Source organism: Xenopus tropicalis, chromosome 9 (assembly GCF_000004195.4).
Source record: "Xenopus tropicalis strain Nigerian chromosome 9, UCB_Xtro_10.0, whole genome shotgun sequence".
NCBI classification, from domain to species: Eukaryota; Metazoa; Chordata; class Amphibia; order Anura; family Pipidae; genus Xenopus; species Xenopus tropicalis.
This window is the reverse complement of record NC_030685.2, coordinates 21,056,304-21,075,320: the sequence shown is the minus strand read 5'-3', so window position 1 is coordinate 21,075,320 and position 19,017 is coordinate 21,056,304. Positions and strand designations below refer to the sequence as shown.

Sequence of the window (19,017 nt, the reverse complement as noted above, 5' to 3'; positions counted from 1 at the left end):
AGCCCCACTGGGCCCTCTACACTCCCAGGCCCCTCAATAATTAGAGCCCCACTGGGCCCTCTACACTCCCAGGCCCCTCAATAATTAGAGCCCCACTGGGCCCTCTACACTCCCAAGCCCCTCAATAATTAGAGTCCCACTGGGCCCTCTACACTCCCAAGCCCCTCAATAATTAGAGTCCCACTGGGCCCTCTACACTCCCAAGCCCCTCAATAATTAGAGCCCCACTGGGCCCTCTACACTCCCAAGCCCCTCAATAATTAGAGCCCCACTGGGCCCTCTACACTCCCAGGCCCCTCAATAATTAGAGCCCCACTGGGCCCTCTACACTCCCAAGCCCCTCAATAATTAGAGCCCCACTGGGCCCTCTACACTCCCAGGCCCCTCAATAATTAGAGCCCCACTGGGCCCTCTACACTCCCAGGCCCCTCAATAATTAGAGCCCCACTGGGCCCTCTACACTCCCAAGCCCCTCAATAATTAGAGCCCCACTGGGCCCTCTACACTCCCAAGCCCCTCAATAATTAGAGCCCCACTGGGCCCTCTACACTCCCAAGCCCCTCAATAATTAGAGCCCCACTGGGCCCTCTACACTCCCAAGCCCCTCAATAATTAGAGCCCCACTGGGCCCTCTACACTCCCAAGCCCCTCAATAATTAGAGCCCCACTGGGCCCTCTACACTCCCAAGCCCCTCAATAATTAGAGCCCCACTGGGCCCTCTACACTCCCAAGCCCCTCAATAATTAGAGCCCCACTGGGCCCTCTACACTCCCAAGCCCCTCAATAATTAGAGCCTCACTGGGCTCTCTACACTCCCAAGCCCCTCAATAATTAGAGCCTCACTGGGCTCTCTACACTCCCAAGCCCCTCAATAATTAGAGCCCCACTGGGCCCTCTACACTCCCAAGCCCCTCAATAATTAGAGCCCCATTGGGCTCTCTACACTCCTGGCCCCTCAATAATTAGAGCCTCACTGGGCCCTCTACACTCCCAAGCCCCTCAATAATTAGAGCCCCACTGGGCTCTCTACACTCCTGGCCCCTCAATAATTAGAGCCTCACTGGGCTCTCTACACTCCCAAGCCCCTCAATAATTAGAGCCCCACTGGGACCCTTACACTCCCAAGCCCCTCAATAATTAGAGTCCCACTGGGCCCTCTACACTCTTCAGCCCCTCAATAATTAGAGCCCCACTGGGCCCTTTACACTCCCAAGCCCCTCAATAATTAGAGCCCCACTGGGCCCTCTACACTCCCAAGCCCCTCAATAATTAGAGCCCCACTGGGCCCTCTACACTCCCAAGCCCCTCAATAATTAGAGTCCCACTGGGCCCTCTACACTCCCAGGCCCCTCAATAATTAGAGCCCCACTGGGCCCTCTACACTCCCAGGCCCCTCAATAATTAGAGCCCCACTGGGCCCTCTACACTCCCAAGCCCCTCAATAATTAGAGTCCCACTGGGCCCTCTACACTCCCAAGCCCCTCAATAATTAGAGTCCCACTGGGCCCTCTACACTCCCAAGCCCCTCAATAATTAGAGCCCCACTGGGCCCTCTACACTCCCAAGCCCCTCAATAATTAGAGCCCCACTGGGCCCTCTACACTCCCAAGCCCCTCAATAATTAGAGCCCCACTGGGCTCTCTACACTCCCAAGCCCCTCAATAATTAGAGCCTCACTGGGCTCTCTACACTCCCAAGCCCCTCAATAATTAGAGCCCCACTGGGCTCTCTACACTCCCAAGCCCCTCAATAATTAGAGCCCCACTGGGCTCTCTACACTCCCAAGCCCCTCAATAATTAGAGCCCCACTGGGCCCTCTACACTCCCAAGCCCCTCAATAATTAGAGCCCCACTGGGCCCTCTACACTCCCAGGCCCCTCAATAATTAGAGCCCCACTGGGCCCTCTACACTCCCAGGCCCCTCAATAATTAGAGCCCCACTGGGCCCTCTACACTCCCAAGCCCCTCAATAATTAGAGCCCCCACTGGGCCCTCTACACTCCCAAGCCCCTCAATAATTAGAGCCCCACTGGGCCCTCTACACTCCCAAGCCCCTCAATAATTAGAGCCCCACTGGGCCCTCTACACTCCCAAGCCCCTCAATAATTAGAGCCCCACTGGGCCCTCTACACTCCCAAGCCCCTCAATAATTAGAGCCCCACTGGGCCCTCTACACTCCCAAGCCCCTCAATAATTAGAGCCCCACTGGGCCCTCTACACTCCCAAGCCCCTCAATAATTAGAGCCCCACTGGGCCCTCTACACTCCCAGGCCCCTCAATAATTAGAGCCCCACTGGGCCCTCTACACTCCCAAGCCCCTCAATAATTAAAGCCCCACTGGGCCCTCTACACTCCCATATTGGGATATTGTGCTCAGTAAGGCACATTGGTATCAGGTAAATGGTCTATAGTGTGTATAGTAGGGTAAGATGGTGTTAGGGGAGGAGCTGTACTGTAAGATGTTGTGTCGGAGAAGGGACTTTGTGAAATAGTGTGAATAGTAAGTAAAATGGTGCCAGGGCCAATTAATATCAGGACTGTCCAACCTTTTGTGTCCAGCTGCAGGTGGTGCTGGGAGTTGTAGCCAGGAATGATATGACCCCATACTACCCTAGTTATTAGCCCACCAGTCACCTGGGCACCCTTGGCTGTGGTTCCTGCCAACGTAATAGAATGGGATCACAATGAAAAAAATGCCAACTAGTTCAATTGTGCACCCTGGCCATGATGCCTAAATACCACTTATGATCACTGTAACCCTGCCTGCAGCCATCAACGCGCACCCCCTATTCAGCCAATGAATTGGACCTTTGTACATCTATAGTCCCCCCCCTGCTACAGAACCCATAATGGTGGCCCTGGTTGTAGTGTTGCTGCCCATAGAGCGCTGGGGGATGGAATAGAATTAACAGGGAATGGCATGTCGCTAAGAGCTCTCTGCAGTCGGCAAGCAAGAGGTTAATAAGTACCAGCGCCACAGGCAGTTTCTGCATTTAGAGCCGGTTCCCCCTGTGTGTGTTTTTGGGACACAGCAGCTGCTAATGACAAGTGAGCAGCTTTGTTTATAACGCACACACGGAAGGCTTCCATTGCGTCAGGGCCCCAGTGGAACACACAATTCATACATAATGAGGCCCCTGAGCCCAGCACTAATTCATGCAATGTGCATGGAGGAACCAAACAGCTCAGGTTCTTGGATTGTAATATAGGTGCAGTTATTTCAGACGCACAGCCAGGCCACTAATTCTCTGGATCAGGGGGAGGACTTGTACTGAGAGCATATACAAACCTGCACTGCAAGCCATGCTCATAGAGGGTTTGCCCTGCTGAAGGGAAAATTCAGTGTGTAGACAAAAAGAGGTCCTCTGCACTCACCCATTATCAATATATATAGAACATAAAGACATTCTGCGCATTAAGGTGCCAAGACATGCCCTCGCCTTTAAGCAAAACAGGGACTGTTTGTCCATATATTAAAATATATACAAGCTGGCCAACTAAAGTCATCCCCAGTCTGGCTGGTCCCAAACTCACTTCCATCTGATTCATTAAGAAATCTACTTCTTCATTATACATTTAACAGGTTTTACCTGCAACTTGCTTGCTTTTTTTGCAATATTCAGTGTGTGCCACTACAGCTGCCTTGGCCCAGCCAATCACAAGGCGCAATCCATCAGTGGCCATGTATAATGGCCTCCTATAACTGCTTTGCCCAGCCAATCACAATGCTCAGCGCAGATGTGTCTGTGTACCCCTATAACTACTTTGCCCACCCCAGTCAAAATACTCTATACAGAGAACTATAATGCGCAAAGTGGGTCAAGTAAGGCATTAAATCTTCAGCAAGAAAAATATACACAGGAGCACTCAATGGTAGACTTGCTGGAGTGCTACACATGCACCACCCCCAGATGGGCGACTGAGGAAGTGGCTATGGGCCACGAAATTTGTTAAGCCAAGCAGGGTATGTTGTGGGGTTGAGCCCATTATGTTTTCTTGATGCTTTTACTATAATAATAAAGATTTTTGTATTTTTAAATCGACTGGCTGTTGCTCCATGATGCATGCAAGCATGTATTTTGTGCTTTCCCTTTGCTCTGCATGAGTGCTTCACTATTTGTCTTCCTTCTTCCTCCTCAGGGGCCACTGGGTAATCCGCCACAATCCAGCCAGCTCCACTTCTCTAATTACTTACATGAACATTCACTATTACAGCAACTCTTTCAGGCCCAGACTCAGAGCCAGACAGCTATGTCAGTAGTGGCTTGTCTCATCCATGTCCAACTGGGATTATAGCAAGGGTGGCCAATACGCAGATTGCGGTCCACCAGTTGATCCGCAATCAGGCGGATCAACTGGTGGAGGTGCTTTGTGAATGCGTACGTATGCTCTGTTGCGTACGTACGCATTCACACCGCACTTCCGCATTCCAGAATGGAAAAGTGTGGCCACCCCTGGATTATAGCCTCAGTCAGGCCCGGACTGGCAATCTGTGGGTTCTGGCAAATGCCAGAGGGGCTGCTGTAAGATACCATAGACAGTCACTATTTATTGGGCTGGTGGGGGGCTGTTTGGGCCTCTGTGTACTAAAAAAGCCAGGGCCTATTTTGACTCCCAGTCCAGGCCTGAATTCTTTCATAGACTAAAACAATTGGAATTTTACTTTTTCATGTTTTAGAGGAGAAATTAAGCCCATTAGGTTGTTAGTTCTGCCACTGGCAGGATGAATTTCCTGATGCTTCTCTGTTCAGCCCTCCTCTGTGAGCACCATTTTTGTTTGTATTATTGTACATTACCAGTAGACCCTCCCCTTTAAACACAGCTCCAGACTGGGATACAAAATAGTCCCTGGCATTCCAAGTACACAGAGGCCCAAACAGCCCCCCCACCAGCCCAATAAATAGTGACTGTCTGTGGCATCTTACAGCAGCCCCTCTGGCATTTGCCAGAACCCACAGATTGCCAGTCCAGGCACAGACTACTAGTGCTAGGGCCGATTCATGGATTGGCTGAAAGTTCTGTTCAACAGATGTAAGGGGTCAATTGCAACCCACAAGTGCAGTGTTTTTTACCCACAATGAAGCATTCATTCATTATTTCAGCATAGCTGTAGTCATCGTGGGGTGATGAATAAGAATTTGCACTCAACCTCAATTGGCCGCAATTACACTGCCTGTTTGGCTTTGCATTCAGCATCAAGATGACATGTGTGTCATGAGTATTCAAGAGTCAAGAGTGTCAAGAGTATTGTGGCCATCATGCCCACCTGACAGGGTTTCCAGATACAGTATCTCCATGCTATAACTAGTTTAAGTGGCAGCGTTTGGATTTGATAGCCATACTACATGATGTTGGCTGCAGTCCTTATGTTATACATGTGCAGTATACATCATACTCTCACAAAGAAGTATACACGTATACATATGTGCTGCACAGCGCTACGTCATGCATGAATGGGTAGCTAGGTCACATTACCTTCGGAATTCAGTATAAGGCTGATACACACTAGGTAATCACTACCCCTGCAACATAATCCCCAGGTAACACAATCCAGTGTTGTTTGTTTGCAGCAGTGCTGTCCAACTTCTGTTGTACCGAGGGCCGGAATTTTTCCGACCTACGTGGTGGAGGGCCGATAATGGAAGCCAGTGTTGACCACTCCCCTTTTTGAAACCACACCCACTTGAAACCACACCCATGTTATCACATGATCATACCCATATTAATTGTTGTAGTACAGCAAAAACCTGCCATACTCTGCCTGCCCTACCCTGCCTGTGTGTGCCATACTCTGCCTGCCCTACCCTGCCTGTGTGTGCCATACTCTGCCTGCCCTACCCTGCCTGTGTGTGCCATACTCTGCCTTCCCTACCCTGCCTGTGTGTGCTATACTCTGCCTTCCCTACCCTGCCTGTGTGTGCCATACTCTGCCTTCCCTACCCTGCCTGTGTGCCATACTTTCACTGTGTGTGCCATTCTTGGCTGGTTTGTGCCATAACTTGGCCTGTGTGTGCCATACTCTGCCTGCCCTACCCTGCCTGTGTGTGCCATACTCTGCCTGCCCTACCCTGCCTGTGTGTGCCATACTCTGCCTTCCCTACCCTGCCTGCATGTGCCATACTTTCACTGTGTTTGCCATTCTTGGCTGGTTTGTGCCATACTTGGCCTGTGTGTGCCCTACCCTGCCTGTGTGTGCCATACTCTGCTTGCCCTATGATGCCTGTGTGTATGGCACACACAGGCAGCCTACAGTGACACAATGCTGGCACTGCTCCTACAGTCTGCACAATAACTATATATTAAAAAACTTTTTAATTGAAGTACCACCTCAGTATATGTTCTTTTAGTAGTGTGCAGGGATTATTTGTGGGTTTCTACTGCTCCTAAGGTGTGAACAGGGGAACAATGGGGGTGATTACAGTCTGAGCCTGAGGTGTGAACACTGCAGGGGGTGAACAATGCAGAGATTAAAAGGTGTGAACAACACAGGGGATTACATATTTGAACAATACAGAGGGATTACAGCCTGAATCTGAGGTGAGAACCATGCAGGGGGCCAGTTAATCTCAGTACTGATACCATTTAAAGTTTACACAAGAGTAAGCCATCAAAGTAGCCAGGCAGGTGGGGGGCCACACAGAGGGGGGTCGCGGGCCGCATGCGGCCCGCGGGCCGCCAGTTGGACAGCACTGGTTTGCAGCAATGACGCCACACAATTGGATAATCCCAAACTAGACCAGGAGCCACTACAGTCAATTAAAAAGGACAATTGTTCAGTGAGGACACCTAGTGGTGAGGCCATATATTGCACTTGTATTGTACCTGCAAATAATACAGACCATATATATCTAATTTATATAAGGGAGCTGCGATGAAAGCATTCTGCTATTTTATCAAAATAACAAATACCTCCTAATATTTGAAAATGGAACAAGGGGACATTTAGATCATTCCCTGGCCATACCCAGTCATGCCCCTAAACCCCACATTTCTCAGCCATGCCCCTTAACTTCTATTAATACATATTTAAAATGATCACTCTCATTAATCAGGAAGCACTGAAAATACAAAAAACATTTTAATTAGCAGCCAAATTACAAATGTAGGCACACCATACAAGCGTAACCCCTAATTACAAAGAAATAGTATCATTGCTCATTGCCCTTTGCCCTGGCACAGTTCTGTTCGATGCCACTCCACATACAGTGGCCAAGTAATGGCTTGTACATCCATTTTCCAAGTGCACAAAATGCTGATTATTTGTGTTGTTCGGATACTCATGGAACAATGATATTTGTACCAGTACAGCTACGGCCACCATTAGTGTTCTGCCTCGGCTGGAATGTTACGGGAAGAGCCAAATGGGCAACTTGATCAGTTTTATTCGTCCAATGCTTCATTTGTCCTTCTTCAGCCCAGAGGCCCAAAGATCTGTGATGGGAAGAAATGAGAGCGAGAAGAAGAGATTAACAGGGAAAAGTGGGACTGACTGATAAATAGAACAGGGGGGGGGGGGGGGGGTAACACCCAGGGTGGAAAGGTGTAAGAAATAGAAGTGCCTGGATTTTTCTAATCTGGACTGCTAGGCCCTCAGGATCAGGAGGAAGCAAGGTACTGGGAGTTGCAGACCAACACCACAAGTATTAGGCCAGAAGTGTAGTCATGGTTGGGCAAGGGTCAGGGCAGATAGAAAAAAAAAAGCCAACAGTCACTATCCCAAAGCATCAAAGCAGGACAATAGTGCACCCAGTGGAACCGAGCAATATGAGACCTACAAAAGGGCAAAGCTTTACTTATTGGTGAACCTGTAGGACTGGCACCTTCTGGGGTATAATGAGGTCACTCTGCAGCACTTGGCATCCCTGACAGGAGAGAAAAAAGGCTCCTTCACACTAACCCCAAATCACACAATGGTTCTGACCCTGGATGCAATAGTGAGTAAAAGGGTGTTCCCTCAGTCTAAACTGCCAAGTATTCCCCACACAGCATGCTGGGGGAGTAAGATCACCTAAAGGTGAGGAGAAGGACGGGTACCCAGCGATGGTGCCAGATGATTTTGTGATGTCATCCATGATCCGCCATCCATCACCAGAGTTGTGCCAGTTACGAAGGAGGCCAGAGGGCTGGCAAGGAAGAGAGCTCCATGGGCAATCTCTGTCTTATTTCCAATGCGCTGAAGTGGAAGAGTGGCCCAAACGCCTGCTGCCTCCGCTGCTGCACCGCCTGAGTGGGTAAAGATGGTGGGTGCGCAGCACAATATGGACCATTGAGAGAGAGCAAAAGAAGAAAAGAAAATGGTTAGCGGACGAGGTGAGCCGGGCACATACTTCCAAAAAGTGGCTTTTAACCCTGACAGGCTGGCCTTGTGCTATATGTTCTAGTAACTACAGACAGGCTTTTATATTATTATATATCCAATGTACCCTATATCTAATGTGAAAAGGGTTTCCGCAGAAGAAGGATAGTCAGACCAATGCTCCCTTTCAGGGAATGGGTCAGGCAACCCATTTGATAAATGAACCGTACCACTTCATACTAGTGAACCCCACAACTGAGACTTTGGCCTGCAGCTTATTCTTCTCTGGGTTCTCTAGAATGTCGGCCCAAGTAGCATTGTGTAATGCCTGTAGCCAGCATTTACTGGATATGAATTTAAGGCAAGGAAAAACAAAGCCCCAAGATGAAACCCAATCATAAAGAATTAAACCAGAAAACCCAGAGCTGTAAGGCAGCAATGCTAACCAGTAACCAGAAAGATATTTTATAGTTAAAAAGACTATAATGATGTTTTTCTGGTATAAATGTCACTTTACTGGCAGCTCACTGTTAAACTGAAATATTGTCAATAAAGGTGGCCATAAATTAATAGATACAGGCATTTAAAGAGGTCTTAAAATGAGCAGAACTTTGACTGATATGCCCACCCTGAGGTGGGCAATATTGGGCTGATCCAATTATTTGACCCACAGGCCAAGCAATCAGATCAGAGTGACAGGAATATAGTCCATCGGAGCATCCCTCCCAAAGGGATATTTAACCCTGCCTGATCGATATCAGTAAGGAGGGCCCCATGCATGGCCAGATAAGATGCCAACATGGTCTGAATGGGCCGAACTGGCAGCTTAAACCTGCCAATATATGGGCACGTTAACATTAGTGATCATTAGGCAAATTCAACCTGATATTGGCTGCCCCCTAGGGGTTTTCATTGAAAAGTGCAACAATAAATTAAAATAAATAAATCCATATATAAATAATAATAAATAAATAAATATAGTCCATATAATCATGAAAGATCCTATGTAGTTCATATAAGAGGAGTGCAAAGTGAAGCACACCCTACCTGTTCTAGTGTAACTCCAGCTAAACCTATGGGCGGAATTAGGAGTTGGCACAGATTTTCCCTGGGTGGTCTTGCAGATTTGGTCTGCACGTCTGTCTCTCATTACCTGTATTGTGCAGCCGGTAACTAGAAGGGCCCTGACTAGAAAGCAATTTTGCATACCTTTGCAGAACTATACATAAGGGAGACAGGACACCATTTTTGGATTCGACTGAATACCAGATTCTTCACAAAAAAATATGGCCTAATAATGAATTGAATCTGAACCCTAATTTGCAGTTTAGAAATGAAGTAATAAATGGGTTGCTGGTGTTAATTATAGTACATGTGTTATAACTATGTGAATGCTTGCAAATGCAAAAGGGCTCTGCTAAAACATAAAAACAATCAGCGCACCAGAGGTCACCCCTTTAGATTAGAGGAAAGGAGCTTCCATTTGAAGCAGCGTAGGGGGTTCCTCACAGTGAGGGCAGTGAGGTTATGGAATGCCCTTCCTAGTGATGTTGTGATGGCAGACTCTGTTAATGCCTTTAAGAGGGGCCTGGATGAGTTTTTGAACAAGCAGAATATCCAAGGCTATTGTGATACTAATATCTACAGTTAGTACTAGTGGTTGTATTTATAGTTTATGTATGTGAGTGTATAGATTGGTTAGTATAGGTTGTGTGCTGGGTTTACTCGGATGGGTTGAACTTGATGGACAATGGTCTTTTTTCAACCCTATGTAACTATGTAACTAATGGCAGAAACATATTTTTGTAAATACTCCCCCTGCTGGTCAGAAAGCTGCCCTGAATAACACTAAAACTGAACACATATGGCTTATTATTATATACAGGAAATATATCCTTAGGTTAGTTCCAATTTCTGAGTGGACTGTAGCAGCAGGGTCTGTTCTACTTTAGCTATTTTTCAGCGGCGAAACAACACCGAACCCCAGCCCCCGCCCCCCCAAAAAAAATTCAGAGGCGTCCTAGAACCACCTTATCCAGCCCTCCACCCACCTGCTCGTGTCCCCCGCTCCCCGGCCGATTGCACCTGGCGGGTAACAGAACACCTGGGGGGAATATCTTACAAGTATAGAAGAATCAGACCTGGGGGTCCAGTCCCCGTCCCTCCCCCCCCCCACAAGCATGGGGTCTGCTTTCTCTATAGTTACATCACTGCTATTATTATAAAGCTAATAACTTTTCACACTGGCTTTTCCTGACTTTAATTAGAATTATTCCCCTACCAGGTTAAAGAGGCACTATAGTCTCAAACATTCCTACAGTATTATGCTTACTGGGCTATACTTATTCTTATATATGTAATTTTACCTCTCTGCATACACTATAAAAGAACACATAGAGTTTGGCCCTGCCATGAAGAGCTCTATTTATGGCCCTGCTGCACTGGCCATTCCCCATTTATGTCACGCCATTCCCAAAATTGTTAGATCATGGTCCCTACTGACTTTGCATGATGGAGTTATAACACAATAGGAATGCTATGGGCAGTTATAAGAGTGTGGCCAGCCAAGAGATACTATGGGGTTCATTCATCAACACTGAGCAAATTTGTACCTGGACAGTACCTGATGCCAACCGTTTGTTTCTTTGATCTACTTGCAAATGGCTGAAAAAACCTAATTACAGATTGGTTGCCATAGGTTACAGCCAAGATGCAAATTAGCCCAGTGTTAAATAAGCTGAAATATCCTCTTAGCTTTTTAGGTTTTTGAAGACAGAATAAAATTAAATGAACGTATTGTGGCACATATAAGGCTTGGCCAATGTTCCTGTACTTACCAAGTCTGCGCATACCCTCTGTGCCAGAGACGGGCCCCGGTGCCAAGCAGTTCACTCGTACTCTGCTGGGACCCCACTCCACGGCCAGGTGCCTAGTCATGGCATCTGAGGAGAGAGACACACGCAAAATCAGAAGGGTGAGAGTGACACCACTGTGTGTAAATGAAGAGCAGAGGCGCTAGTGCCAATGCAGTGATCCAACCAGCACAGGGCATACAACAGGGCTCATAACAGTCACAGGCCCAATAAACAGTGACTATCTATGGGGTCTTACAGCAGCCCCTCTGGCAGTTGCCAGAATCCACATATTTACCAGTCTGGGCCTGACTGTGGTAAAAAAAAACACATGGTGACATCAGACAAAAATGGACACTTTGCACACGATGCTGCCTTCGTAAATGTCCCTTTAAGCTACATTTATTGCTCCATGAATGCAGAGGACGTTTCACTGTTGCACCAAGACACAAGAGGGCAGCAGCGGCACACAAATACAAGAGAGTCCAGTGGTGCTTCCCGATGCCACCCCCCTCACCTGCTCCGTACTTTCCTCTTCAGCATCAGAGCTGGTCTGGGGGGGCGGCATCGCTAGTGTGAGAGCTCTTTTGCACTCTCTGCATTAGCAGAGCTGAATTTCTAGTTAAAAAAATGGAATTTGGCTCTTACAGTTACCAGGTTTTTACTGCCCCTGGTAACTGGCCACTCGCTGCCGCCTCATGGCAGGAGTGGCTCAGATGGAGTCACAACAGAAAGTGACCTGCAGGGGGAGAATCTAAGGGGAGGGTAGAGTGCCGAGCAAAGGGAGCCTTGTGGGAGTCTCACACTGACAGAGAAATATAAAGAACAATCTGGGTACTTGCCTACAGCGGCCTTGGCACTGCCCGCGTGCACCTGCAAGACCTGTCCTCTGAAGCTCAGTGTAGCCGTGATGTTCACAATGACACCTCCATTGTCCTGAGAGAAAATAAAAACACTTCACTCAATATCAGCCTGGTCACCCCTCTGCTTCTTGCAAATTAGTGCCCTCCAGTATCATCTTATTTAACCGTGCTTGCATACATGAACTAATGCCCTACTGGCACTACAGAAACCCTATTGGCACTACAGAAACCACACAATGAGTATTATTATTCTTTATTCTATATAGTTTGTAGATGTTTAACCCATCTCTGGCTGCAATGTTATCCCAGAGGGACATTAGTTCTTTCCAGTGGTGCCTGGTTTGCCAATGCTGGCTATTAGTACCATTTACCAGACTATATTGCTAGTTTATAAATAAAGTTCAGCCTCTGCTGCAGGGCTTGTAATTCATGCCCCTCCTGCTGTTAAAGAAATAGTGACATGTTGCAGGCTTAAACAGGAAAGTGTTGCTATAACTATACTATGAACCTGTCCTATGTGCTCCTGGAAAATGTCACTATCCCTTTAAGAACTACAAAGGCAACTTCTAGCTGAAGAGGATAGGTTTGCAGATTCTAATATATGGAAGGGTTCATTTTAATGGTCCTAAAAGATCTCCCTCCCAGCTGATAGGGGTGCTGGGAACTGTATATCACTAGAGCACAACAGAATCAACAGCTATTGGACCTACCCTGAAAAATCGCTCAAACAGGATCTTACTGGCATTGAAAGTGCCCACTGTGTCTATATCAATGACAGTCTTGAAGGCGTTGAGGGAGAGAGAGCTGGCAGGGCAGAGAAAATTCCCAGCGGCATCTGAAAGAAACCATAAAGAGGATTGAAAGTCACTTAGCTCATATGTGAGCACAGAAACAAAAAGAAAAAAGGAGCACTTACTGCTAACCTGGATATCCGCACATAAACCAAAAGAATAGGAGCAATCACTACTGACCAATGATTTCCACACATAAACCACAAGTATAGGGAGAACTTACTGTTGACCAGGATATCGACACGAGAAAATATCCGAAGAGCTTCTTCTACAGCAGCATTCATGCTCTGGGCATCCCTGACATCTCCGGATAGGGGCAGACAGCGCTGGCCTGTAGAAACTTTGAGTTTTTCAGCAGCCTGGGAACATGGATAAGGAAACCATTTGTTTACAAGTAAAGGGGAATAAAGGAGAGAACTGTGAGGCTGAGTTGCAGATGGGCAGAAACATGAGCAAATGCTTTGCATGGATAAAGAATCACAATTCTGCATTGCAGCCACACAGATCTTAGGCTACATAGTGTGAACATGAGATACTAAAAGAAACCAAATGTTTGACTGGAAAAGCATGAATAATCTCAAAGAAAAGGTAGCAGCTTTGCCTTTTACCTCTGATACCCGCTGCAGGTTCCGGCTGACAATGATCGTGTCACAGCCATGTCTGAAAAGAGAGGAAATAACACTGACAGAAAGTGGCACAGAAACAGAACCTCATACAGAGAGGGATAGAAAGCGGCACAGAAACAGAACCTCATACAGAGAGGGATAGAAAGTGGCACAGAAACAGAACCTCATACAGAGAGGGATAGAAAGTGGCACAGAAACAGAACCTCATACAGAGAGGGATAGAAAGTGGCACAGAAACAGAACCTCATACAGAGAGGGATAGAAAGTGGCACAGAAACAGAACCTCATACAGAGAGGGATAGAAAGTGGCACAGAAACAGAACCTCATACAGAGAGGGATAGAAAGTGGCACAGAAACAGAACCTCATACAGAGAGGGATAGAAAGTGGCACAGAAACAGAACCTCATACAGAGAGGGATAGAAAGTGGCACAGAAACAGAACCTCATACAGAGAGGGATAGAAAGTGGCACAGAAACAGAACCTCATACAGAGAGGGATAGAAAGTGGCACAGTAATAGAACCTCATACAGAGAGGGATAGAAAGTGGCACAGTAATAGAACCTCATACAGAGAGGGATAGAAAGTGGCACAGTAATAGAACCTCATACAGAGAGGGATAGAAAGTGGCACAGTAATAGAACCTCATACAGAGAGGGAGAGAACGTGGTAACAGGACTTTATACAGAGAGGGATAGAAAGTTGCACAGTAATAGAACCTCATACAGAGAGGGATAGAAAGTGGATAGATGATAGATAGATAGATAGATAGATAGTAGGAAAAGTACAGAGAAACATAGAGGAAAACAGCCAAGCACACCAGTGGATATATAGAGAGAGGGTTAAGCTTAGAAAGTTCTAGGGATACAGAGTTAGACAAACCAGCAGATATTTGGGAAGACACAGACAGACGAATAGAGACAGTGCTGCCATAAAGAGATACAGCTGCGCGTTTCTTCTCACCTCATAAATATCTCAGCAATTCTGAATCCTATTCCAGACCCCCCTCCAGTGATAAATGCCACCCTGCCTCTAGATAAAGAGAAGAACAGGCTTAGCATGCAGCACACATCCTACATATATCCCCAGTTCCCAGCCCCAGAATCTTGTCTGGTGCCCCAGGCTTTGCTGACTTTTTATTGGCTAATACAGCAGCACAAGTGAGAAGCCTGACTGATGCTTAAGAAATCATAACGGACGCCGATAAATTAGACAAGAACCTACACCCTATCTATAAGGGATTATCCTGCAGTTTGTTTGCGCCAAACAAATAGGAAAATAAACAGGCGCAGCTCACGCACTTTACTCTGTACTTACTACAAAATAATGAGCCCTAAATCATAAACAGCTAATCAATGGGCCTCTACCAAAATCTGGCCTGCTGGGAGTTTCACAGAAGCAGTTGTCCCAATTAGGTCACATGGTTTAATGTGGGCATACACAAGTTCGGTGAGCTTGCAAAACAGGTGAATCTCTCTCCCGATATGCGCACCTAAACATAGCCATACAGGGACACAATTAAGCGCCGATTCCGGTCCTTCATACATATTCGGCAGCTTATTTGCCTGTTTATGGGGTCCCCCGACAGGCCTCCCCAACTGATATCTGGCTGAAAATTCGACAGATGTCAATAGGGCAGGCTTGATTTTTCCATTGGATCAAGGACTGCTTTGGTTCATTGACGCAGTCCTCCCTCGGACGGCTCCAATCCCCTTCACTGTAATGTAGGGTCAAACAATTGCATTAGCACAATATTGCCCACCGAAGTTGGGCGTATCGGGAGAAAGATCCACGCATTTGGTGACCTCGCCAAACTAGTGGATCCTATAGTGTAGGGGCCACCTTAAGCTGGGTGATATCAGGGCAAAACACAGGTAGATAAGATGCTGTATTGGTCTGTAGAACTCGAATCTGCATCTTATATCTACCTGTGTATGGCCACCTTAAAGGAACAGTAACACTAAAAAATAAAAATGTTTTAAAGTAATTCAAATATAACGTACTGTTGCCCTGCACTGGTAAAAGTTGCGTGTTTGCTTCAGAAAGACTACTATAGTTAATAGAAATAGCTGCTGTGTAGCCATGGGGGCAGCCATTTAAATTGAAAAAAGGAGAAAAGGCATAGGTTACATAAGAAGATACCAGATAAACTGTGTAGAATACAATGTGAATCTGCTACTCATCTGTTATCTGCTTAGTAACCTGTGCCTTTTCTCCTTTTTTCAATTTAAATGGCTACCCCCATGGCTGCACAGCAGGGTATTTATATAAACTGCAGTAGTGTTTATGAAGAAAACACACAACTTTTACTAGTGCAGAGCAATAGTATATAATATATTAATTGTTTTTATACACTTTAATTTTTTGGTGTTACTGTTCCTTTAAGACACTGTAAAGACCTGAAGGAGCCTGAAGGCCAGGTAGGGTTAGATACCCCTGGAAATGTGTTGCTCTGGGTAATCTTAGATTGAAATGGAGGAACCCATAAAGTACCAGAACCTGCTCTCTAAACAGTGGCAGTCGGACTTACTTGAGCAGAGTGGGGCTGTACAAGTAGTTGTAAGACAGAAGACAATCATCTGTCTCTATGTCCTCTGGGGGCAGGTCGAGAGTGGGGAGTTCAGACATTGCCCTTGCTCGCGTGCTTCCTGATGGGCAGAGATACACAGGTTAATACTGACATTCATGCAAAGACTGCCTGGCAAAATCATGGCACCTAAAGTCACATAAAATAAATAACCAGCATGAGTACAGAGTACAGTACAGAGACAGAGCCCATGACAGCACTGTAGTAATACAGTAACATTAAAATGTCCTCCCGCGGTCCAAGGTTCAAAGGGTTTCCTTCTAGTACTCTTAATTTCCCCACACTCTAAAAACATACAGGCAGGTTAATGGGCTCCTAAAAGAAAAACTGAATTTAGGGTGTGTGATAGGGCCCATAGATTGCAAGCTCCGCTGGGGCAAGGATTGATGGGAATGTGATAGGGCCCATAGATTGCAAGCTCCGCTGGGGCAAGGATTGATGGGAATGTGATAGGGCCCATAGATTGCAAGCTCCGCTGGGGCAAGGATTGATGGGAATGTGATAGGGCCCATAGATTGCAAGCTCCGCTGGGGCAAGGATTGATGGGAATGTGAAAGGGCGCTTAGACTGCAAGTTCCGCTGGGGCAAGGATTGATGGGAATGTGATAGGGCCCATAGATTGCAAGCTCCGCTGGGGCAAGGATTGATGGGAATGTGATAGGGCACTTAGATTGCAAGTTCCGCTGGGGCAGGGACAGATGGTAATGTAAAAGGGACCTTAGATTGCAAGCTCCGTTGGGGCAGAGACATTTGAGAAAGTGATAGGGCGCTAAGATTGCAAGCTCCGCTGGGGCAGGGACACATGAGAAAGTGATAGGGACCTTAGATTGTAAGCTCACTGGGGCAGGGGCTGATGGGAATGTGATAGGGACCTTAGATTGTAAGCTCACTGGGGCAGGGGCTGATGGGAATGTGATAGGGACCTTAGATTGTAAGCTCACTGGGGCAGGGGCTGATGGGAATGTGATAGGGACCTTAGATTGTAAGCTCACTGGGGCAGGGACTGATGGGAATGTGATAGGGACCTTAGATTGTAAGCTCACTGGGGCAGGGGCTGATGGGAATGGGATAGGGACCTTAGATTGTAAGCTCACTGGGGCAGGGACTGATGGGAATGTGATAGGGACCTTAGATTGTAAGCTCCACTGGGGCAGGGGCTGATGGGAATGTGATAGGCACCTTAGATTGTAAGCTCCACTGGGGCAGGGACTGATGGGAATGTGATAGGGACCTTAGATTGTAAGCTCCACTGGGGCAGGGACTGATGGGAATGTGATAGGGACCTTAGATTGTAAGCTCACTGAGGCAGGGGCTGATGGGAATGTGATAGGCACCTTAGATTGTAAGCTCACTGGGGCAGGGACTGATGGGAATGTGATAGGGACCTTAGATTGTAAGCTCCACTGGGGCAGGTGCTGATGGGAATGTGATAGGGACCTTAGATTGTAAGCTCCACTGGGGCAGGGACTGATGGGAATGTGATAGGGACCTTAGATTGTAAGCTCACTGGGGCAGGGACTGATGGGAATGTGATAGGGACCTTAGATTGTAAGCTCCACTGGGGCAGGGGCTAATGGGAATGTGATAGGGACCTTAGATTGTAAGCTCCACTGGGGCAGGGACTGATGGGAATGTGATAGGGACCTTAGATTGTAAGCCCCACTGGGGCAGGGACTGATGGGAATGTGATAGGGACCTTAGATTGTAAGCTCCACTGGGGCAGGGACTGATGGGAATGTGATAGGGACCTTAGATTGTAAGCTCCACTGGGGCAGGGACTGATGGGAATGTGATAGGGACCTTAGATTGTAAGCTCCACTGGGGCAGGGGCTGATGGGAATGTGATAGGGACCTTAGATTGTAAGCCCCACTGGGGCAGGGACTGATGGGAATGTGATAGGGACCTTAGATTGTAAGCCCCACTGGGGCAGGGACTGATGGGAATGTGATAGGGACCTTAGATTGTAAGCTCACTGGGGCAGGGACTGATGGGAATGTGATAGGGACCTTAGATTGTAAGCTCCACTGGGGCAGGGGCTAATGGGAATGTGATAGGGACCTTAGATTGTAAGCTCCACTGGGGCAGGGACTGATGGGAATGTGATAGGGACCTTAGATTGTAAGCCCCACTGGGGCAGGGACTGATGGGAATGTGATAGGGACCTTAGATTGTAAGCTCCACTGGGGCAGGGACTGATGGGAATGTGATAGGGACCTTAGATTGTAAGCTCCACTGGGGCAGGGACTGATGGGAATGTGATAGGGACCTTAGATTGTAAGCCCCACTGGGGCAGGGACTGATGGGAATGTGATAGGGACCTTAGATTGTAAGCTCCACTGGGGCAGGGGCTGATGGGAATGTGATAGGGACCTTAGATTGTAAGCTCCACTGGGGCAGGGACTGATGGGAATGTGATAGGGACCTTAGATTGCAAGCTCACTGGGGCAGGGACACATTGTAATGATGAACAATCTCTGTAAAGCATTGCAGAATGTCAGTGCCTATATAAGAATATCGGCCTTACCGAGTACTGCAGAAACTTGCACAACACGGGCTGCTACTATCTGAGGAATTGCGACTAATTAATTGCAGGAACTGCGACTCATGAAGATTAACGCGCAATACAAATGGGTGCTTGTGGGTGAATGCGCAGTTTTACAGACATGGGTGCCATCAGCGCCCCCTCTACTAGTTCCAGACCGACCCGCATATACTCACTCTCCTTGCACGGTAGCGACTTTGCAGCGCTCGATGAACTTTGTACCTTGCGGGTCGCTGTCTCTATAACATCCGCAACGCATGACGGTAGTTGTAGTTTTGGATGTTTCTATACTGCGCCTGCGCGAATCGCTTTTAAACGCGTTTGCAGACTGTTATGGCTGTACGGGGAGTGATATAGGTTTCCTCTGTACTCCACATGCAGCAGCCCCTTGTCCTCTCATAGCCATTTGTAACTGAGGATTCGCCTGAGCAACTCTGTGCAAGGGCCTCTCACTGAACT

The 19,017-nt window shown here is 47.3% G+C and overlaps 1 protein-coding gene across 3 annotated transcripts; it reads right to left on the bottom strand.

The window, feature by feature from the left end:
• Positions 1-7,057: 7,057 nt before the first annotated feature.
• decr2 (2,4-dienoyl-CoA reductase 2) lies at positions 7,058-18,840 on the bottom strand. 3 transcript variants are annotated; one of them, XM_004918017.4, is made up of 10 exons: positions 18,735-18,840; positions 15,959-16,076; positions 14,392-14,460; positions 13,412-13,463; positions 13,027-13,162; positions 12,723-12,847; positions 11,992-12,085; positions 11,135-11,239; positions 8,010-8,224; positions 7,058-7,432 (listed from the first exon to the last, which is right to left on the bottom strand). In XM_004918017.4, the coding sequence occupies exons 2-9, from the start codon at positions 16,054-16,056 to the stop codon at positions 8,010-8,012; spliced, it is 894 nt and encodes a 297-aa protein (XP_004918074.3). In that variant the 5' UTR covers positions 16,057-16,076; positions 18,735-18,840; the 3' UTR covers positions 7,058-7,432. The 3 variants fall into 3 exon arrangements, with proteins under 3 accessions (XP_004918074.3, XP_002932500.3, XP_004918075.2); XM_002932454.5 differs by having other exon boundaries at positions 8,036-8,224; XM_004918018.4 differs by lacking the exon at positions 18,735-18,840 and adding an exon at positions 18,541-18,713 and having other exon boundaries at positions 8,036-8,224.
• Positions 18,841-19,017: the final 177 nt, after the last annotated feature.

Coding starts and splice junctions, on each gene's coding strand:
- decr2 (XM_002932454.5), bottom strand. CDS start 16,056: ATGTCTGAACTCCCCACTCTCGACCTGCCCCCAGAGGACATAGAGACA. Junction 13,163..13,411: donor ACCTGCAGCGGGTATCAGAG/GTAAAAGGCAAA, acceptor CCATGTTCCCAG/GCTGCTGAAAAACTCAAAGT. Junction 12,848..13,026: donor TGTCGATATCCTGGTCAACA/GTAAGTTCTCCC, acceptor GGTTTCTTTCAG/ATGCCGCTGGGAATTTTCTC.